Source organism: Mustela erminea, chromosome 17, assembly GCF_009829155.1.
Source record: "Mustela erminea isolate mMusErm1 chromosome 17, mMusErm1.Pri, whole genome shotgun sequence".
NCBI lineage: Eukaryota > Metazoa > Chordata > Mammalia > Carnivora > Mustelidae > Mustela > Mustela erminea.
This window is the reverse complement of record NC_045630.1, coordinates 16,159,029-16,172,898: the sequence shown is the minus strand read 5'-3', so window position 1 is coordinate 16,172,898 and position 13,870 is coordinate 16,159,029. Positions and strand designations below refer to the sequence as shown.

At 51.4% G+C, this 13,870-nt stretch overlaps 1 protein-coding gene across 1 annotated transcript in view; it reads right to left on the bottom strand.

The window, feature by feature from the left end:
* The window catches only part of LHX4 (LIM homeobox 4), a 44,809-nt gene extending 31,157 nt beyond the window's left edge, over window positions 1-13,652 (bottom strand). The window contains exon 1 of the mRNA XM_032318916.1: window positions 13,367-13,652. Within this exon, the coding sequence (XP_032174807.1) occupies window positions 13,367-13,442 (76 nt within the window). The 5' untranslated portion in view covers window positions 13,443-13,652. The remainder of the gene's footprint in view (window positions 1-13,366) is intronic.
* Between the last annotated feature and the right edge of the window lie 218 nt (window positions 13,653-13,870).

The window sequence follows — 13,870 nt, the reverse complement described above, 5'->3', positions numbered from 1 at the left end:
ATCACAAGATTCCACTTTAAAAACTGGAATTTAAGCCGGCCTTGGGAGTCATTAAGAGAGAATTTAACCTGTAAACTCAGATTCCGATATGAGGAGTCCTTGCACTTAAAATGAAAATTTTTACCTTATCTACACACAAGTGTTCTTTGGTGATGTTCTCTACTGGGGCTCAGCAGAGAGTAAGACGGTCATAAAAAGACAGCAAAGCCCATGGAACAGCCAAGGAGTCTGGGGAGATGCTGGTCACCCGGTTCAGTGTCCTCCCCATCGGCAGGGCCCAGAGGCTTCTGTGAGTCCCGCAGAGTGACAGGGCTCAAAGCCCAGTGAGAACAGCTGTATGGGCAGGGAGGGTCCCTTGGACACGTCCCAGGACACCCACACCCACACAAACACATATATACACAGACAAACACACATATTCGCACATACTTAGTATACACACATAGAACACAAACACACATATACATACAAACACTTACACAATCACAAATAAACCAAGATACACCCTGAGACAAACACGAGGGCACCCATACGTACCACATTCACACAGCCATGCACGTTTGCATGCACTCAGACATACTTGTAACACACACACCCGGAGGTACACACTCACATATACACATAAACATGCACACACACAGCCTCATACACAAGCTGAGGCTTCACCCTTCTGGAAAACAGCCAGTTCTTCTGAAGGCTAGCTTCATCTCTGGAAAGGAAACCATCTCCGAAGGAGGGAGCTGTCCAACCCTGGAGCCCTTGGGGAAAGGGAGCATTGAGTGCTACAGAAAGCTAGGGGCGGGCACCTGGTTGGCTCAGTGGATTAAAGCCTCTGCCTTCGGCTCAGGTCCTGGTCCCAGGGTTCTGGAATGGAGCCCCACATCCGGCTCCCTGGGAGCCTGCTCCCCCCCCCCCACATCGGCATCTCTGCTCAGCAGGGAGCCTGCTTCCCTTCCTCTCTCTCTGCCTGCCTCTCTGCCTACTTGTGATCTCTGTCTGTCAAATAAATAAATAAAATCTTAAAAAAAAAAAAAAAGAAAGAAAGAAAGAAAGAAAAGAAAAGAAAGCTAGAGGCAGGGAGAAACATTTTGTTCCAATACTCTTTTGGAAAATTGTTGTGAGAATTTGCAAGTTTTCAGTTCTGCTTAGAGTTTACATCTTTAGGTCTGCCAAATTTTTTTTCTAAGACTTTACTTATTTATTTGACAGACAGAGGTCACAAGTAGGCAGAGAGGCAGGCAGAGAGAGAGAGGAGGAAGCAGGCTCCCTGCTGAGCAGAGAGGCCAATGCAGGCTCGATCCCAGGACTCTGGGACCATGACCCGAGCCGAAGGCAGAGACTTTAACCCTCTGAGCCACCGAGGCGCCCCTGCCAAATTGTTTGTAATAAATCCCAGAACAGAGTCTGATAGACCTGGGTTCATATCTCAGTCGACCATGTAAACCCTCTTGGACAAACGGCTTAACTTCCTTGAGCCTCAGTTTTCTGATCTGTAAAACAGAGATGGTAACACCAGTCTTGCAGGGTTGGCTGTGTGATCACATCAGACAACGAGCATAAAACTCCTAACCCCATAAGACCGTTGCTCAGCTCACTGGTACCTCCCTTTTCCACTCCCCATGGCCAGTCACCAACAAGATGAATTTATATATTTGAAGTACATTAAAGTCCTCTCATGTTTCCTTATTTCCCAATATAATTTCCCCCTCCCTCACTGACCTCCCCCTACACACATAAAACCCTCAAAACTCTCCTCCATCGTTTTAGTTCTAAAGCATCTGGCAGATGTACACCCCTTTCTAACCAGCATAATCCCAGAACATGAATAGCACATAATGCAACATTACAAAGTTAAGTCTTTTAGGAACAAAGAAATCTGGCATATTGTTTCCTCCACAGAATGAGGGCAAATTTGCCAGACCTTGGTCTCCACCCCATATATGAAAGGTGAGAATGGAGAGGTGGGTTAGGACCACCACCAAGTGGACCTCACTTCACTTTTGCTGTTATGTGTTCAGGTAAGAGTGGGTTGAGTTCATATTAACCATTGAGGATTCTAGTATTTTTCTTGGAGATCTTTAAATGTCCAATGGAAAAGTGACTATTTCTTATTTGATGACAAATGGCTAAAAACCTTTTCTTTGCCTGTAGCCTTAATCTACCTCTTCATCAAGGAAGTTTATAAAGCTCATAACCTCCAATCACCTGAAATACTGCAATGTGGGCACGAGGGGCTTAGTTTCAGAGTGGCCCATCCAAAAATGGACTCCATTTTAAATCCCCAAATTCCTCTATTAGTGAAGTTTCAGGAAACTGGCAAGTAGGTCAAAAAGTCTGATGTGGTCTCTGGCAGACCAAATCCCCCCCAACCCCCCGCCCGCCTCACCACCCCCCCACCTTCCGAGTGACATCTAAAAAAGTGTTGTGTGTTTTTATCTCCCCGCTCACGTTTCTTCATTTCCAAGCAACTGCTCTCAAGGAACAAGGGGCCACCATGAAGCATTTTGGAGACAGTTTGTGTGTGTTTGTTTGATCGATTTTAATTCTTTGAAAAATGGTGTTTTCTCTCTCTCTGGTCACGGAAGAGCAAGAAGGTGAAGAAAAACATTTTTTCCACTAAAGAGATGAAAACTAGAACCAACACACTTGGCAGTAACTTCTAAAATGTACTAAAGAAAGTGCACCTTTCTGGGAAAATGTACTGGAATTTCCATATTTCTGTTGGAATCTTAATGCTGATAAGCACTTTGGTATTTGATATTTGATATTTCTAAAACTAAGTTTTTTTGAGTTATTAGGAATAATGTTGACCCATGTTGAACCATGCCCTGAGATCAGATTAATATTTTCTAAATTTTGTACCTTCATGTTGCCACTTTGGAACACCACCAGACCCTGCTTTTTAAACTGCTTTTTGGGTGGAGCTCCTCTGTTGGTTTCAGAATTTGACTGAACAACGTCATTCCCACGACAAGGTTTTCCTTGCTTCTTTCAGGATAGGAGCCATGATCTATGTTCCAGCGCTCCTGATGGGGTGGGCAGATCCAGGACACTCCTGGGAGGCTTGGCCCCTCTTGGGACACCAGGAGCCCTCCAGGGGCTGAGGGCAGCTCAATATGCCTTGGTTCTGGTATTTAAGACTGCCAGCACTCTGAACTTTGTTGAGTACTTGCAAATCTCCAAGTTCATTTACTCTTCTCAGCCACCTTGTGAAAAGTTAACCTCTACATTTAAAAGAACTTCCTGGGGGGCCTGAGGGGCTCAGGCCTTAAGCCTCTGCCTTCAGCTCTGGTCCTGATCCCATGGTCCTAGGATTGGGTTCTGCAAGAGCTCCCAGCTCGGTGGGAAGCCTGCTTCTCCCTCTCTCACTCCCCCTGCTTGTATTCCCTCTCTAGCTATGTCTCTCTCTGTCAAAATAAATAAATAAATATAAATAAATATAAATATATATATATAAATAATAAATAGATGAAATCTTAAAAAAAAAAAAAACAACTTCCCAAAGGGTACACAGTTGGGGGCCAAAGTGGGGCTAGAAGTTTCTTTTTGTCCTGCACCTGTTCTGGGGCTGACTGAAGACCAAGGCTTCAAACAGGGCTCAAGAAACCCAGTGGCTTTCACTCCAAACTCTTTTGTGGTGACTTCACTCAAGAAGTAAGTAGTTTTGGAACTCATCTTAAGTAACATTTTGGCCAATATATGTTTCTCAAACTACATAATTTCATTTGTTTGTTAAGTTTCTTTACTGACTCCACACTGAAAGAAGAAACTAAATGGGGCTTTGAGGAAACACATATACAATGGAAATACTGTATGAAATATTGTTTTCCTTAGAATTCTCCATTCCTTCCCCACATCTAAGGGAGAGAACACAACAGGCTTCCCTGTGTAAGTAAGAAGGAAGCCTGTTCCCAAAAGGCAGGCTGGGGAAAGCCCCCTCAGTCAGGGGTGGGGGGAGGTGGGGGGACATTAATTTAGTCTGGGAGTGACTAATTCTAAAGTGTATCAACATATGGCCACAGGACATAACCAAGCATGGCATCCTGCCTGCTAAAAGTCACACCTAGCTTCTGGGATCTCCAAGTCTAAGAATTATAACAGAGGTATAATTAAAATTTAATTAAAAGTTCTATTCCTGGGGCACCTGGGTGGCTCAGTGGGTTAAGCCTCTGCCTTCGGCTCAGGTCATGATCTTGGGGTTCTGGGACTGAACCCCCACATCAGGCTCTCTGCTCAGCAGAGAACCTGCTTCCCCCACAATCCCCACTTCTACCTCTCTGCTTACTTGTGATCTCTGTCAAAAAAAAAATTTTTTTTTTCTATTCCTGGATCCATATTTCACAAATAAAACTTTCCACTTCAAAGTTGCCACCATCGCCACGGACAATAAAATCCTGTTTTCTGGTCCCAACTCCCCCTGATCATTGTGACTGACGGAAAGGGAACGGAGGACTAATCCCTCTTTGCAGTCCACATTCAGGGTGAGCCTGAGACTCAGGAAGTGCTGTACCTGAAAATCATAATGCTGTGTGTCTGGGTTCCCCCCTCCGCGCTTTATTTTCCATCTCCCTACTAAGAACAATTCATTTTTATTGAACAATTTATAGCTTCCTTTTTCGTATTTCCTCTTATTCTAAACTCATGTATCTTGAAGAGACCATAACATAGTCTTCCCAAATACTTTATACATTTTCTTCATAAGTTAGTAAGAATTATCCCATAAACAACACAACCAAAGCACAAAATTCCAATATTAATTCTTCAAAACTTAAGCAGAAAAGGTATATTAAACATCATGGTATTTTGTGATGGTGATGAATCATTAAATAGAGACACACAAATCCTGAGAAAAGCTTAATTAAAAAAAAAAAACCTAGCGTTGCATTTAAGGTAAATCATACTCTCTATTATAATTATGTTTGCTTACATACTTTAAAAATACATCAACCCACAGGTCTCATCTAATTTCTAGTCTTTCCTAGTTTGTGTGTGTGTGTGTCTTGACGAATGACTAAACACTAGGAAACAAGTCAGAAAAGCCTTCTCATGTCAGAAATGACTGTGCCTAATGTTTTTTCCCTCCACTCGTCCTTCAGAATCCTCCCCCCACAACAGATTTTATTTGTTTCACTTGGTGGTTCGGGGTCCCTCTGACAAGCTCCTTTGTTCTATTTCTGCTTAAGCACTCAAAAAATAGTAACCTTTTCAATATAAAGATCAAATCTGAAAGTATCCTGGAGACAACTTCGATGTTAACCATTTTAAGGCTGAATTTGGACAACATTTTAACCGGAGTCCTATCCAATAAAAGACAGAATGTAAATATGCATTTGCAGGTATGGGATTATCTTCTAGATTACATATTCACACAGAAGTAATGCTACTCAGTAGGATATCGAATCTTCTCGTGATTGCAAATAAAACAAAGTCGCCTTAAACAAATCCGTGACAGTCTATGGAAATGTTGTGGACATCTCTGTTTCCACTCCATCTTCGCATTTAATCATTGCTAAATCTCCACGATGGGTTTTTCTGATGTCTCATTCCGTAGCAATATTCCATATGTTTGGCAACCTCTCCCTCATAAGGAGAAACTTTCAATTAATTTGGCTGCAAGTTTTGTCTCTATTAAGCTATTCCCAGAACCCATCCCTTAACCCTCTAACATTATAATTAAAGTAAATTATACTTTAAAGGCATTTGGGGGTGAGCTACCGCAGTAAAACATCTGTGGCTAGTGAAACATCCCGACTGACTGACAGAGGGAAGGGGGCTGAGGAAATCTGAGAGAAGAAATCCACCAAAATAACAACAGGACTAAGGACTTGCCTCCCAAGATGATTTTCCAATCCGCCATTAATACAGTTAACCTGGAGTACATTTTCCAAGGGAGAATCAATTCCAGTTTTGCCAATTAAACCCAACCCGTCCGCCTGCTCCCAACAACAGTGCCTCAAAATGGTTCATTTGTGCTCCATTTTGATCAGGGCTCTTGCAGAATTCAGGACGTTAAAAAAAAGGACAAAATCTCACAGCAGCATCTACTTTAGATGACTTTTTTCCTACTATAAACAACAATAGCCCAGCTCCTGGGCAGCTTCTGTCCTGGACCCAGAAACTGCCCTTCCTTCTAAGGCTCCAAAAAAGGGGGGGGTGAGGGACCCCATCACCCTTCAGCCTGCTCAACAGTCAGCCTCTAACAAAAGCCCTGTGCTGTGAGTTCCTGCAGGAACCCGAGTGTACCCTCCCCTGCTGCAAAGACCTCACAAAAGAAGGAAGGAAGGAACCAGGAAAGGAAGAAAGGAAGACAAGAAAGGAGAAGGAGAGACACAGAGGCACGTGAGCCACATTGGAATTTTACGAACAGCAGCAGTTCACGCACATCTGTGTCCTGGGTATTGTTAACACTCATTTCAGAAAGAGAAAAGGCAGAAAATCATCACAGAAGGACACCTGCCCTCGCCACCCCCACCATCTCCGAACCCCGCATCTGGTGCTACCACAGCAAACTGCTGTTTGTCTCTGTCCAACCTTGTTTCCCAAAGTGGATATTATTCCTCGCGTCCGGTGGACAGCTGAACTGTTTCCAAATCTCTCCCATTCCAAAGCTTCTCGGCTCTAATCCTGATCAATTTCCCTAAATGAAAGCGATGCTATAAGGTCCCTCCACCCAAGGCCACCAACCCTCCCCATCCACAACTCTTCAATTTGGAGAAAACTAGTCTCCCCGGCCAGAGAAATCCACCAAATAGCCATCACTGCTGAACAAAACAAGAAGCTCAAAGTAGTCTTCTTAACAACGTGAGAGAAAGGTTAGTCCCTGTTAACTAATTTTGCATCCCGGCAGGACTGCAGGTGTGACCCTCCCTCCTCCCCTTCCTCCAGGCCAGCCGCAGCACGGGTGTCCCTCTGGGCTCAGCCTGCTAATGCGGTGCTAAGTACTCACTAATTGACTGTAGCACACAGTGAAAGGGCACTAAATCCGAGGCAAATGGGAAGTTAGGACAATGGGGGTATTTAGGACTTGAGGCTGTCTACACCTGGTCAGCGGGGGTCATCAGGTCACTGTTCAAAACCCAAGACGCTCCGTGAACCGTGTTTTGTCTACTCGCTGGTGCTTTGCCGGTTTCCTGTCTCCCTGGACCCCCACCTCACCTCTAGGAGGCTGCAATTTAAAAAAAAAAAAAAAAAAAAAAAAAAAAGACTCTGGCATTTATTTGCAGTAGTGTATGTAGGCGGTCTCCAAGACGTCTTGAGGACTCGCTTTGCTCTAATCCCCTGAGCATTCAGCCAACATTCTTGCCTTAACCCTGCTTCGTTTTTGGCGTGTCAGGAGGGAGGTACACCTAGCATTTGGTCTTCCTTCTACTTCCCGCCACTCCCGGTTTTATCCCGCCCGGCCTGGCCAGTAATTCCTCTCCTTCCTGATTAGTTTCACTCTTCAGATCCCGTTAAAGGACACTCACTCCGGCACCTAAAAAATGTAAAAAAAAAAAAAAGTCCCATTCCGGATGAAGCCAACCTCAAGCGCCGCAGACTGAAGCCTGCGCACTGTCCGCGGCTTCCTTCCTAAGCAGGTGCAACCTGCGGCCGGCGCCATTGCTCCTTTCCCCCGCACACAGGGGCACCGACGACCTCCCCAGGTCGAATTTAATTTACTGCATCCGCTGCCCGGGTAGAAACCTCATTTCTCTTGAGCCGGCCACGTTTCCAGCTCTCGTCGAGGTCCGCTAAGCGCTGGGAGCAGGGCGGGGAGCCGAGGCTCGAACCCGGACAGCGCGCGCGGGGTGCGCGGAATGCGCCGACCCCGGCTGCCTCCAGCATCCGTGCATAAGGAGCCGCTGCCCAAATGAGGGGGAAAATGCTTTTCAAGGGTTAAAGTCCCGGAAAGCCTTGGGCCGCTGGCTTTGGAGTTTAGTTTTGTCTTCCCAGATGCTGGCGAGAAATGGGTAAGGGGAGAAGGAGGTGTCGGTCCGGCCTCCCCGGGCTGGGCGCGCTGTCGGCTCTCCGGCTTACACCGCCTTTCCCCGCGGGTAAAGTCTCGGCCGCCGCTCCAAAGGGGCAGAAAATGGGACCCAGGCTTGGCCAGTCCCCGCTCTCTGGGGCCGTTCAGGAGACTATGCCGAGAAATGGAACGGGCAAGGTGGATGGAAGGAAAGGGCCGAGGCGCAGGAATGCCGAACGTGGCGCGCTGTGGACACAGAGGTCGCCCGTACCTTGCCCCCTTCGCAGGCACAACCTCTACCTCGGGCTGCGGGACGCGGGGGGCGCAAAGCTGACTCTCCCAGATGGGCCGTTCTGTCCGCACTTGCTTCCACAGGCAAGCCCTTAACACCCAAGGCGCCCGTCGAGCCAGCGCCCGGCACCCGCAGGTGCGCAGCAAACGCCTGTTGAAGGAATTCATCGCCAGCTCGCTGGGTCACCCCCGCCACCAGCACCAGGCCTGCGCCTACCCCCGGGAGGGGGTGGGCGGGGAAGGAGCTCTGTCCCGGTCGCGCAGGGGTCACACAGGTCGCGACCCCGGACCCAAGCCCGGCGATCCAGCCCAGCCCCGCCAGGCCCTGGTTTTCCACTACCCCGCCCGGGGAACATGCGAGGAAACAACTCGAGTTGGGTCGCGGTCCCAACTCTTCTCAGTCCCGACATCTCCACCCAGTCCCCGCACACTGGGGGCCGCTCGGTGCAGACCTTCGCCCCTCACTCGTCCCGCCTGCCAGCTCCCTGTCCGTTTAAATCGTTAATTCCGCTCCCTGGGCGCACTGGGGCCGCGCACTGCCAAGGAGGGCTCCCCTCCGCCCTCGCCGCCCTGTTTGATCGAGACAGTGGAACCCGGGAGGTCGGAGCCTGCTCGCCCCTGGGACGCCCCGGGCCACCCGGCTCCGCAGCGAGGCGCTGCCGTGGTCACCCGGGTTTCTCCAAATTCCCCTCCGGGTGGGGCGAAGCTCTGGCCCGAGGCTGGGGTGGGATCCTCCAGCTTAGGGTATCGGAATCCCCAATCCTTAAGGCCTGATCTGCCGGGGGCAGACAGCCACCAGTCTGACCTTTAGAAGTTGGCTCGTGCAGGACAATATTTTTGTGAGCAGGTTAGGAGATTTGTGGTGCCCAGGACTGCTGTCTGAATTTCTGTATCGAAATCTGAATCAATCAATATCTTTCTGTCTCTCCATATATATAATATATGGCGATATATATCATATAATAAATTTTTCCCTTGTTTTTCTTTCCGGCGGGACCAGAAAAGGCAGGAATGGAAAGAAGCTGGAATAGCTTCTCCAGAGTTTGAGAGAGCTGGCCGGGGAAGTGAGTCCATTCCACCTGTTAAGAAACAGTCTGCAAGAAGGATGATACTGTCAGGAAAGAGGACTCGGATGCAATCCGAGCCGGAAGATTGACCCCACGCACCGGCGGGCGGCCCCGAAGAGAAGAAAGGAGAGTGGGGCTTCTTAGAGAAGTTCTTCACCCAGATCCTACCACATACAAGACCAAATACCCTTTACTCACAACTTCGGGGTTCGGAAGAGCTGCCAGAAGTCGGTCTTCTGGGAGATCAGGGTGGGATGAGAGGTGCCCTACACTTGTGACCCATTTATCGCTCCCTGCCTGGACCCAGCGGGTGGCTCCTTTCTCCCACCAGCGTGGCCACCTCTTCAGCCAGCAACCGGGGCCATCGGGGGCCATTGTCCTTCCCCGCGGTGCCCGGAGAAACTACGTGGGAGACAGACCAAAACCGAGGGCAAGGGGCGATAAAACGTTCACCTCCCTGTATGTCCCCCACTGTTCCAAGTCCTCTAGGCGTGCAAGAGGGGCCGGCGGGGCCCAGAAGCGTGGGGGAAACTGATGAGTTTAGGGAAGAGACAGATTCCGAGGAGGATAGGGAGGCGTTCACAGAATTCAATGTTGCTCCCAGGTCAGAAACTGTGAGAATCTGGACCTGGCGTTTCTACAGCCCAGAGGGAGGCAGCAGGAAAGACCCGAGCAGAAGCAGGTTTCGTCCTTCATGAGAGAGAGAGACCTGTCATCCTAATCGTGGGACAAGAAGCTGGGACCCGCCAGCTTAGGGCAAGGTCCCTTTCTGAACCTATCTACCTACCCAGAAAAAAAACCCACTCAAGGCCGCGGGCCCATGCTGGACAGGACCTCCGCTGGCCGTGCCGGACGTGAACCCCGAGGGTGCAGCCTCATACAACCGGGCTCCCACCACCCAGAGCAAGGAGCCAGGGGCTTTGAGTTCCTCAAACACTGACCAGAGGCAGGAGCTGGGCTACCCAGCAACCCATGGGAGACTTAAGGGGGTGGGCTCTACCTCCCTACCCCAAGGTGATCTCAGGGTCTGGGGGGGGGGGGTTGCTCCCAGACTCCTCCCGCCGATTCTTTCCGAGCTTCTCATCCCAGGCTGATGCCCCTCAAACAGACGAAGATCTTCAAGCTTGTCTGGAGAAGTCTGAGCCGAGGGTGGGCCCCGCCAGGCCACCCCAGAGCTGTGGAAGCTGCGAGGCTCTCATGGGCCCTGCACCGCCTCCCTGCTCGGGGAAGCAGGACGAGAGTGACCACGCTGGCAAGTCTGCCCAGGAGCGAACAGTGGCAGGAGGTGGCTGGGGCGGGGGTGGGGGGGCGTGCAGGGAGCGAGGAATAAGCCCGCCCAGAGAGGACTTGCTACATTACTTGGTTAACACTTTCCTTAAGGGAGTGCACCTCACCCACCCACAAAAGAATATTCGGACTGGTTCCAAAACAAACTGGATTCAAACTCATAAAATGCCCCATTAGGTATGAGGCCAGGGCGCCAGAGGGACCCAGGTTGGGGGACTCCAAATCTGTGCCCCAAAGTGCTCCATCTGTCATGGCTCAGGATAAAGAAATTAAATACACCTATGTGTGTGCCCTGCGTTGGGAGGGAGAGAATATAGGGGTGCGGGGTGGGGAGACCCAAACCTTCCAGTGTGGGGTTGGACCTTTGTTGGACAGCTTTTCTGTCCGATATCCCAAGGTTTAAACACCCACAGGCTTGGGATGACGCTTTTTTTCCCCTGAGGTCTAAGGGTATGTCCCCCACCCCCGTGGACAGTTGTTAGGCCAGTGGCCCCCAGGTTCCAGAAAAAAAGAACGGTGGTGTTTATGTGTGTGAGGGGACCACACCCCACCTATGCCCAGTTCTCTGCACCAACAGCGTGACGGCCAGCAGCCACATCTACTGGAAGGGGACGAGTATGTTCCTGCACACGTCCCCCCTAAAAAAGCTGGACTCCAAGTCTTCAGGGATTGGGGCCCTCAATTTTAGCCACTGCTTCCTTCAACAGGCCCCAGAACCGGGACAAGACAAAAGGAAGGGCAGACCAGGCCCTCCTGGTTCAGCATTGCCTCTGCTGGGCAGGCCTGGGACGAGAGTCCCACTCTCTACTTCATTGAGTTCTCCACAGCTGGAACCCAGACTTGAGCCCCAATGAACTGTAGCTCTGAAGGCAAGTTCTGAGCATTTTAGGAAATTGAGTTCCTGATGTTGAAATCAAAGTTGCCTCTGAGCAAGAGAAACAAAACGTGAGACATCTAAGAGTGTGCGTTGAGCATCCCAAGAAAGGCTGTCAGAGCAAAGTGGACTGCCCTTTGTGGTCCTGGCAGGCCACCTACGGACCACAACTGTTAAAGCACGGAGGTACTGGGTGACACCGCAGGGAGTCACACACCGCGTTCCGCCCCCTCACACGCTCGCCTCACTCCCACAGAGCTACAATCCGTCTAAGGACTTGAAGCGCCTTTGCCAGAGGCTGTGTTTCTGTTTCTGCGGGGGCTGAGAACGCACTCCCTGCTTGCACTCCCTCTTGCCCGTGGTGGGCTGGGGGCAGTGAGGGCAGCAGCAACCCCCAAAGCCTTCTACAGACTCATCTAGGTCAGCCGGAAACCTCCCAAGGCGCGGTGCAGACGTGGAACTGTTTGCCAGCAGTTAACAGGGAAAGACACAAAGGATTAACTGTAGGATATAGTCAGAGCACAGCCTACCTAGATTTGGGTGAAGCTATCCCCTTCTAGTTCCCTCTCAAAAACTTCCCAGGAAGCCCAGGACGCACGCTCAGCTTGCCGTTTGAGTTATGGCCTAGGCAGAATCCTTGCCGGGAAAACCCAGGGCGCGGGAGGGCGCGGGAGGGCGCAGGAGGGCGCAGGAGGGGGCAGCCTTGCGCCCTTCTGGTTTGTAGGTAGATAGACACCATTATTTTATTTACTTAAAATAAGCCTTGAGGATGTGGCTACCGCTCCACTAAAGAAATCGCGGTTGGAAGCACAGTCCCTTGGCAAGCCGAACGAGGAAACCTTTCCCTCTCCAAGGTGCGCAGGGGTGTTCCGCAGAGCCCGCGAGGGGTAAGGCAGGACTCACTAGGCGCCCGCCGTGCGCGCGCGATGCTCCGGAACCTGCTCCGGCCTCTGCACGGATTGTCCACCCAAGACACTGTTTGGGAGTGCGGGACAGAGGCAGATTCCCTCCGGGAAAAAGCCTAAGCGCGCACACCCAAACACACGCAGAGCCCTGGGAATAAACACGCCTCGAGCTCCTGCAGTTTTGCTAATATCGGGCGCTGGAAAGAAAGTGAGTGGGCGAGCCAAGTGCCCAAATACCCTATGTGCACCCTATGTATCTCCCTGCCGAGTCCAAGCCGTCCGGAAAGTATGTCCTCGCGTGCGCAAAGGCTGTACCCCGAGTTCACAACTTCGTCCCGGCGCTTCTCCCTCCCCTGCATTCCTCGGCTAGCTGGAACATGGCGAGTTGACTTCCTCGCTGGAAGAAGCAGGCAGTCCCCAGCGGCGCAGGCTGCGGGCGCCGCGGGCAGCAGCGGCTGAGGACGCACCAGGCGCGCACGCCCAGCGCGCGGGGACAGAGCGTGTGGCCTGGGCTTCCGCGCCGCCAGCCCCGGGGGCGGGGGACGCGCTCTCCAACTTCCCGCCAGCTGGGGTGAAGTTGCACTAGCGGTACTTCGAGCTTTGACCGTAACCCCAGGAGAGAGGATGATTTACGGGGGCTACCCCAGCCCTCAGGCCTGGCCTGCAGTTCGTTCCCCTGGTGTCCCCAGACAGCACTCTCCCAACGGTCCTAGAAAAGCCATGGGCTGGAGATGCGGGGTTCGGTACCCTCGGCTGGCCTCGAGCACGATCGAGAGGCTTTCACTTTCGGCCCCCAAAGCCAAGAGCCAGACCCTTTAAACGCACTCTGGCCAGTGCCCCTGCCCTGTGACCGCCTCTGCGCCGGGGCCGGCGGCCCCTCGCCCCTCCCGGCCCCTCCGGTCGAGGCTACACGCAGCGTCCGACCCGCCCCGTATCGGCCACGGCTGCTGGCTGTCTTGCTATTAAATTAAATCAGCGAGAAAGGGGGGTGTCTTACGTTGCATCGGCACACCAAGCATCTCCGGGAGCCCCTTGACAGCCCCCTCCGCGGGGACAGCTGCGCTCTGCATCATCTCGGAGCGAGAGCCAGTGAGTCGCAGTCTACGGAGATCTCTTGCTCTCTCGCTTAAGCTGGATTCAGAAATTTGAAAATAATAATAAAAAACCCAACCAGGCCGCCGAAGTCGCGGTGGAAGCCGGACCCTCCGCCTCTCCGGGAGGATTCCACAGGCTGGTTGGCCCCCTCCCCCCGCCAGTCCTCAGTCTGTTTCAAATCCCTTTGATCTCGCTCTCCTGGGTAGGTGCACATCCCGGGTAGAGGAGACGCTGTTGCTGCAGCTCTGGCTTTTTTCCCCTCCTCCTTCCCCCGCCCGCTTCTCTCCCCCTCCCCCTCCACCCTTCGCGTGCCGGCCGCCCGGGAGGCCGCGGTCACCCAGGCATTTTGATTCATTCACACTGCAGGAACGGCCGTGACGTCGCTTTCCGCAGGGAGGCCCGCCCT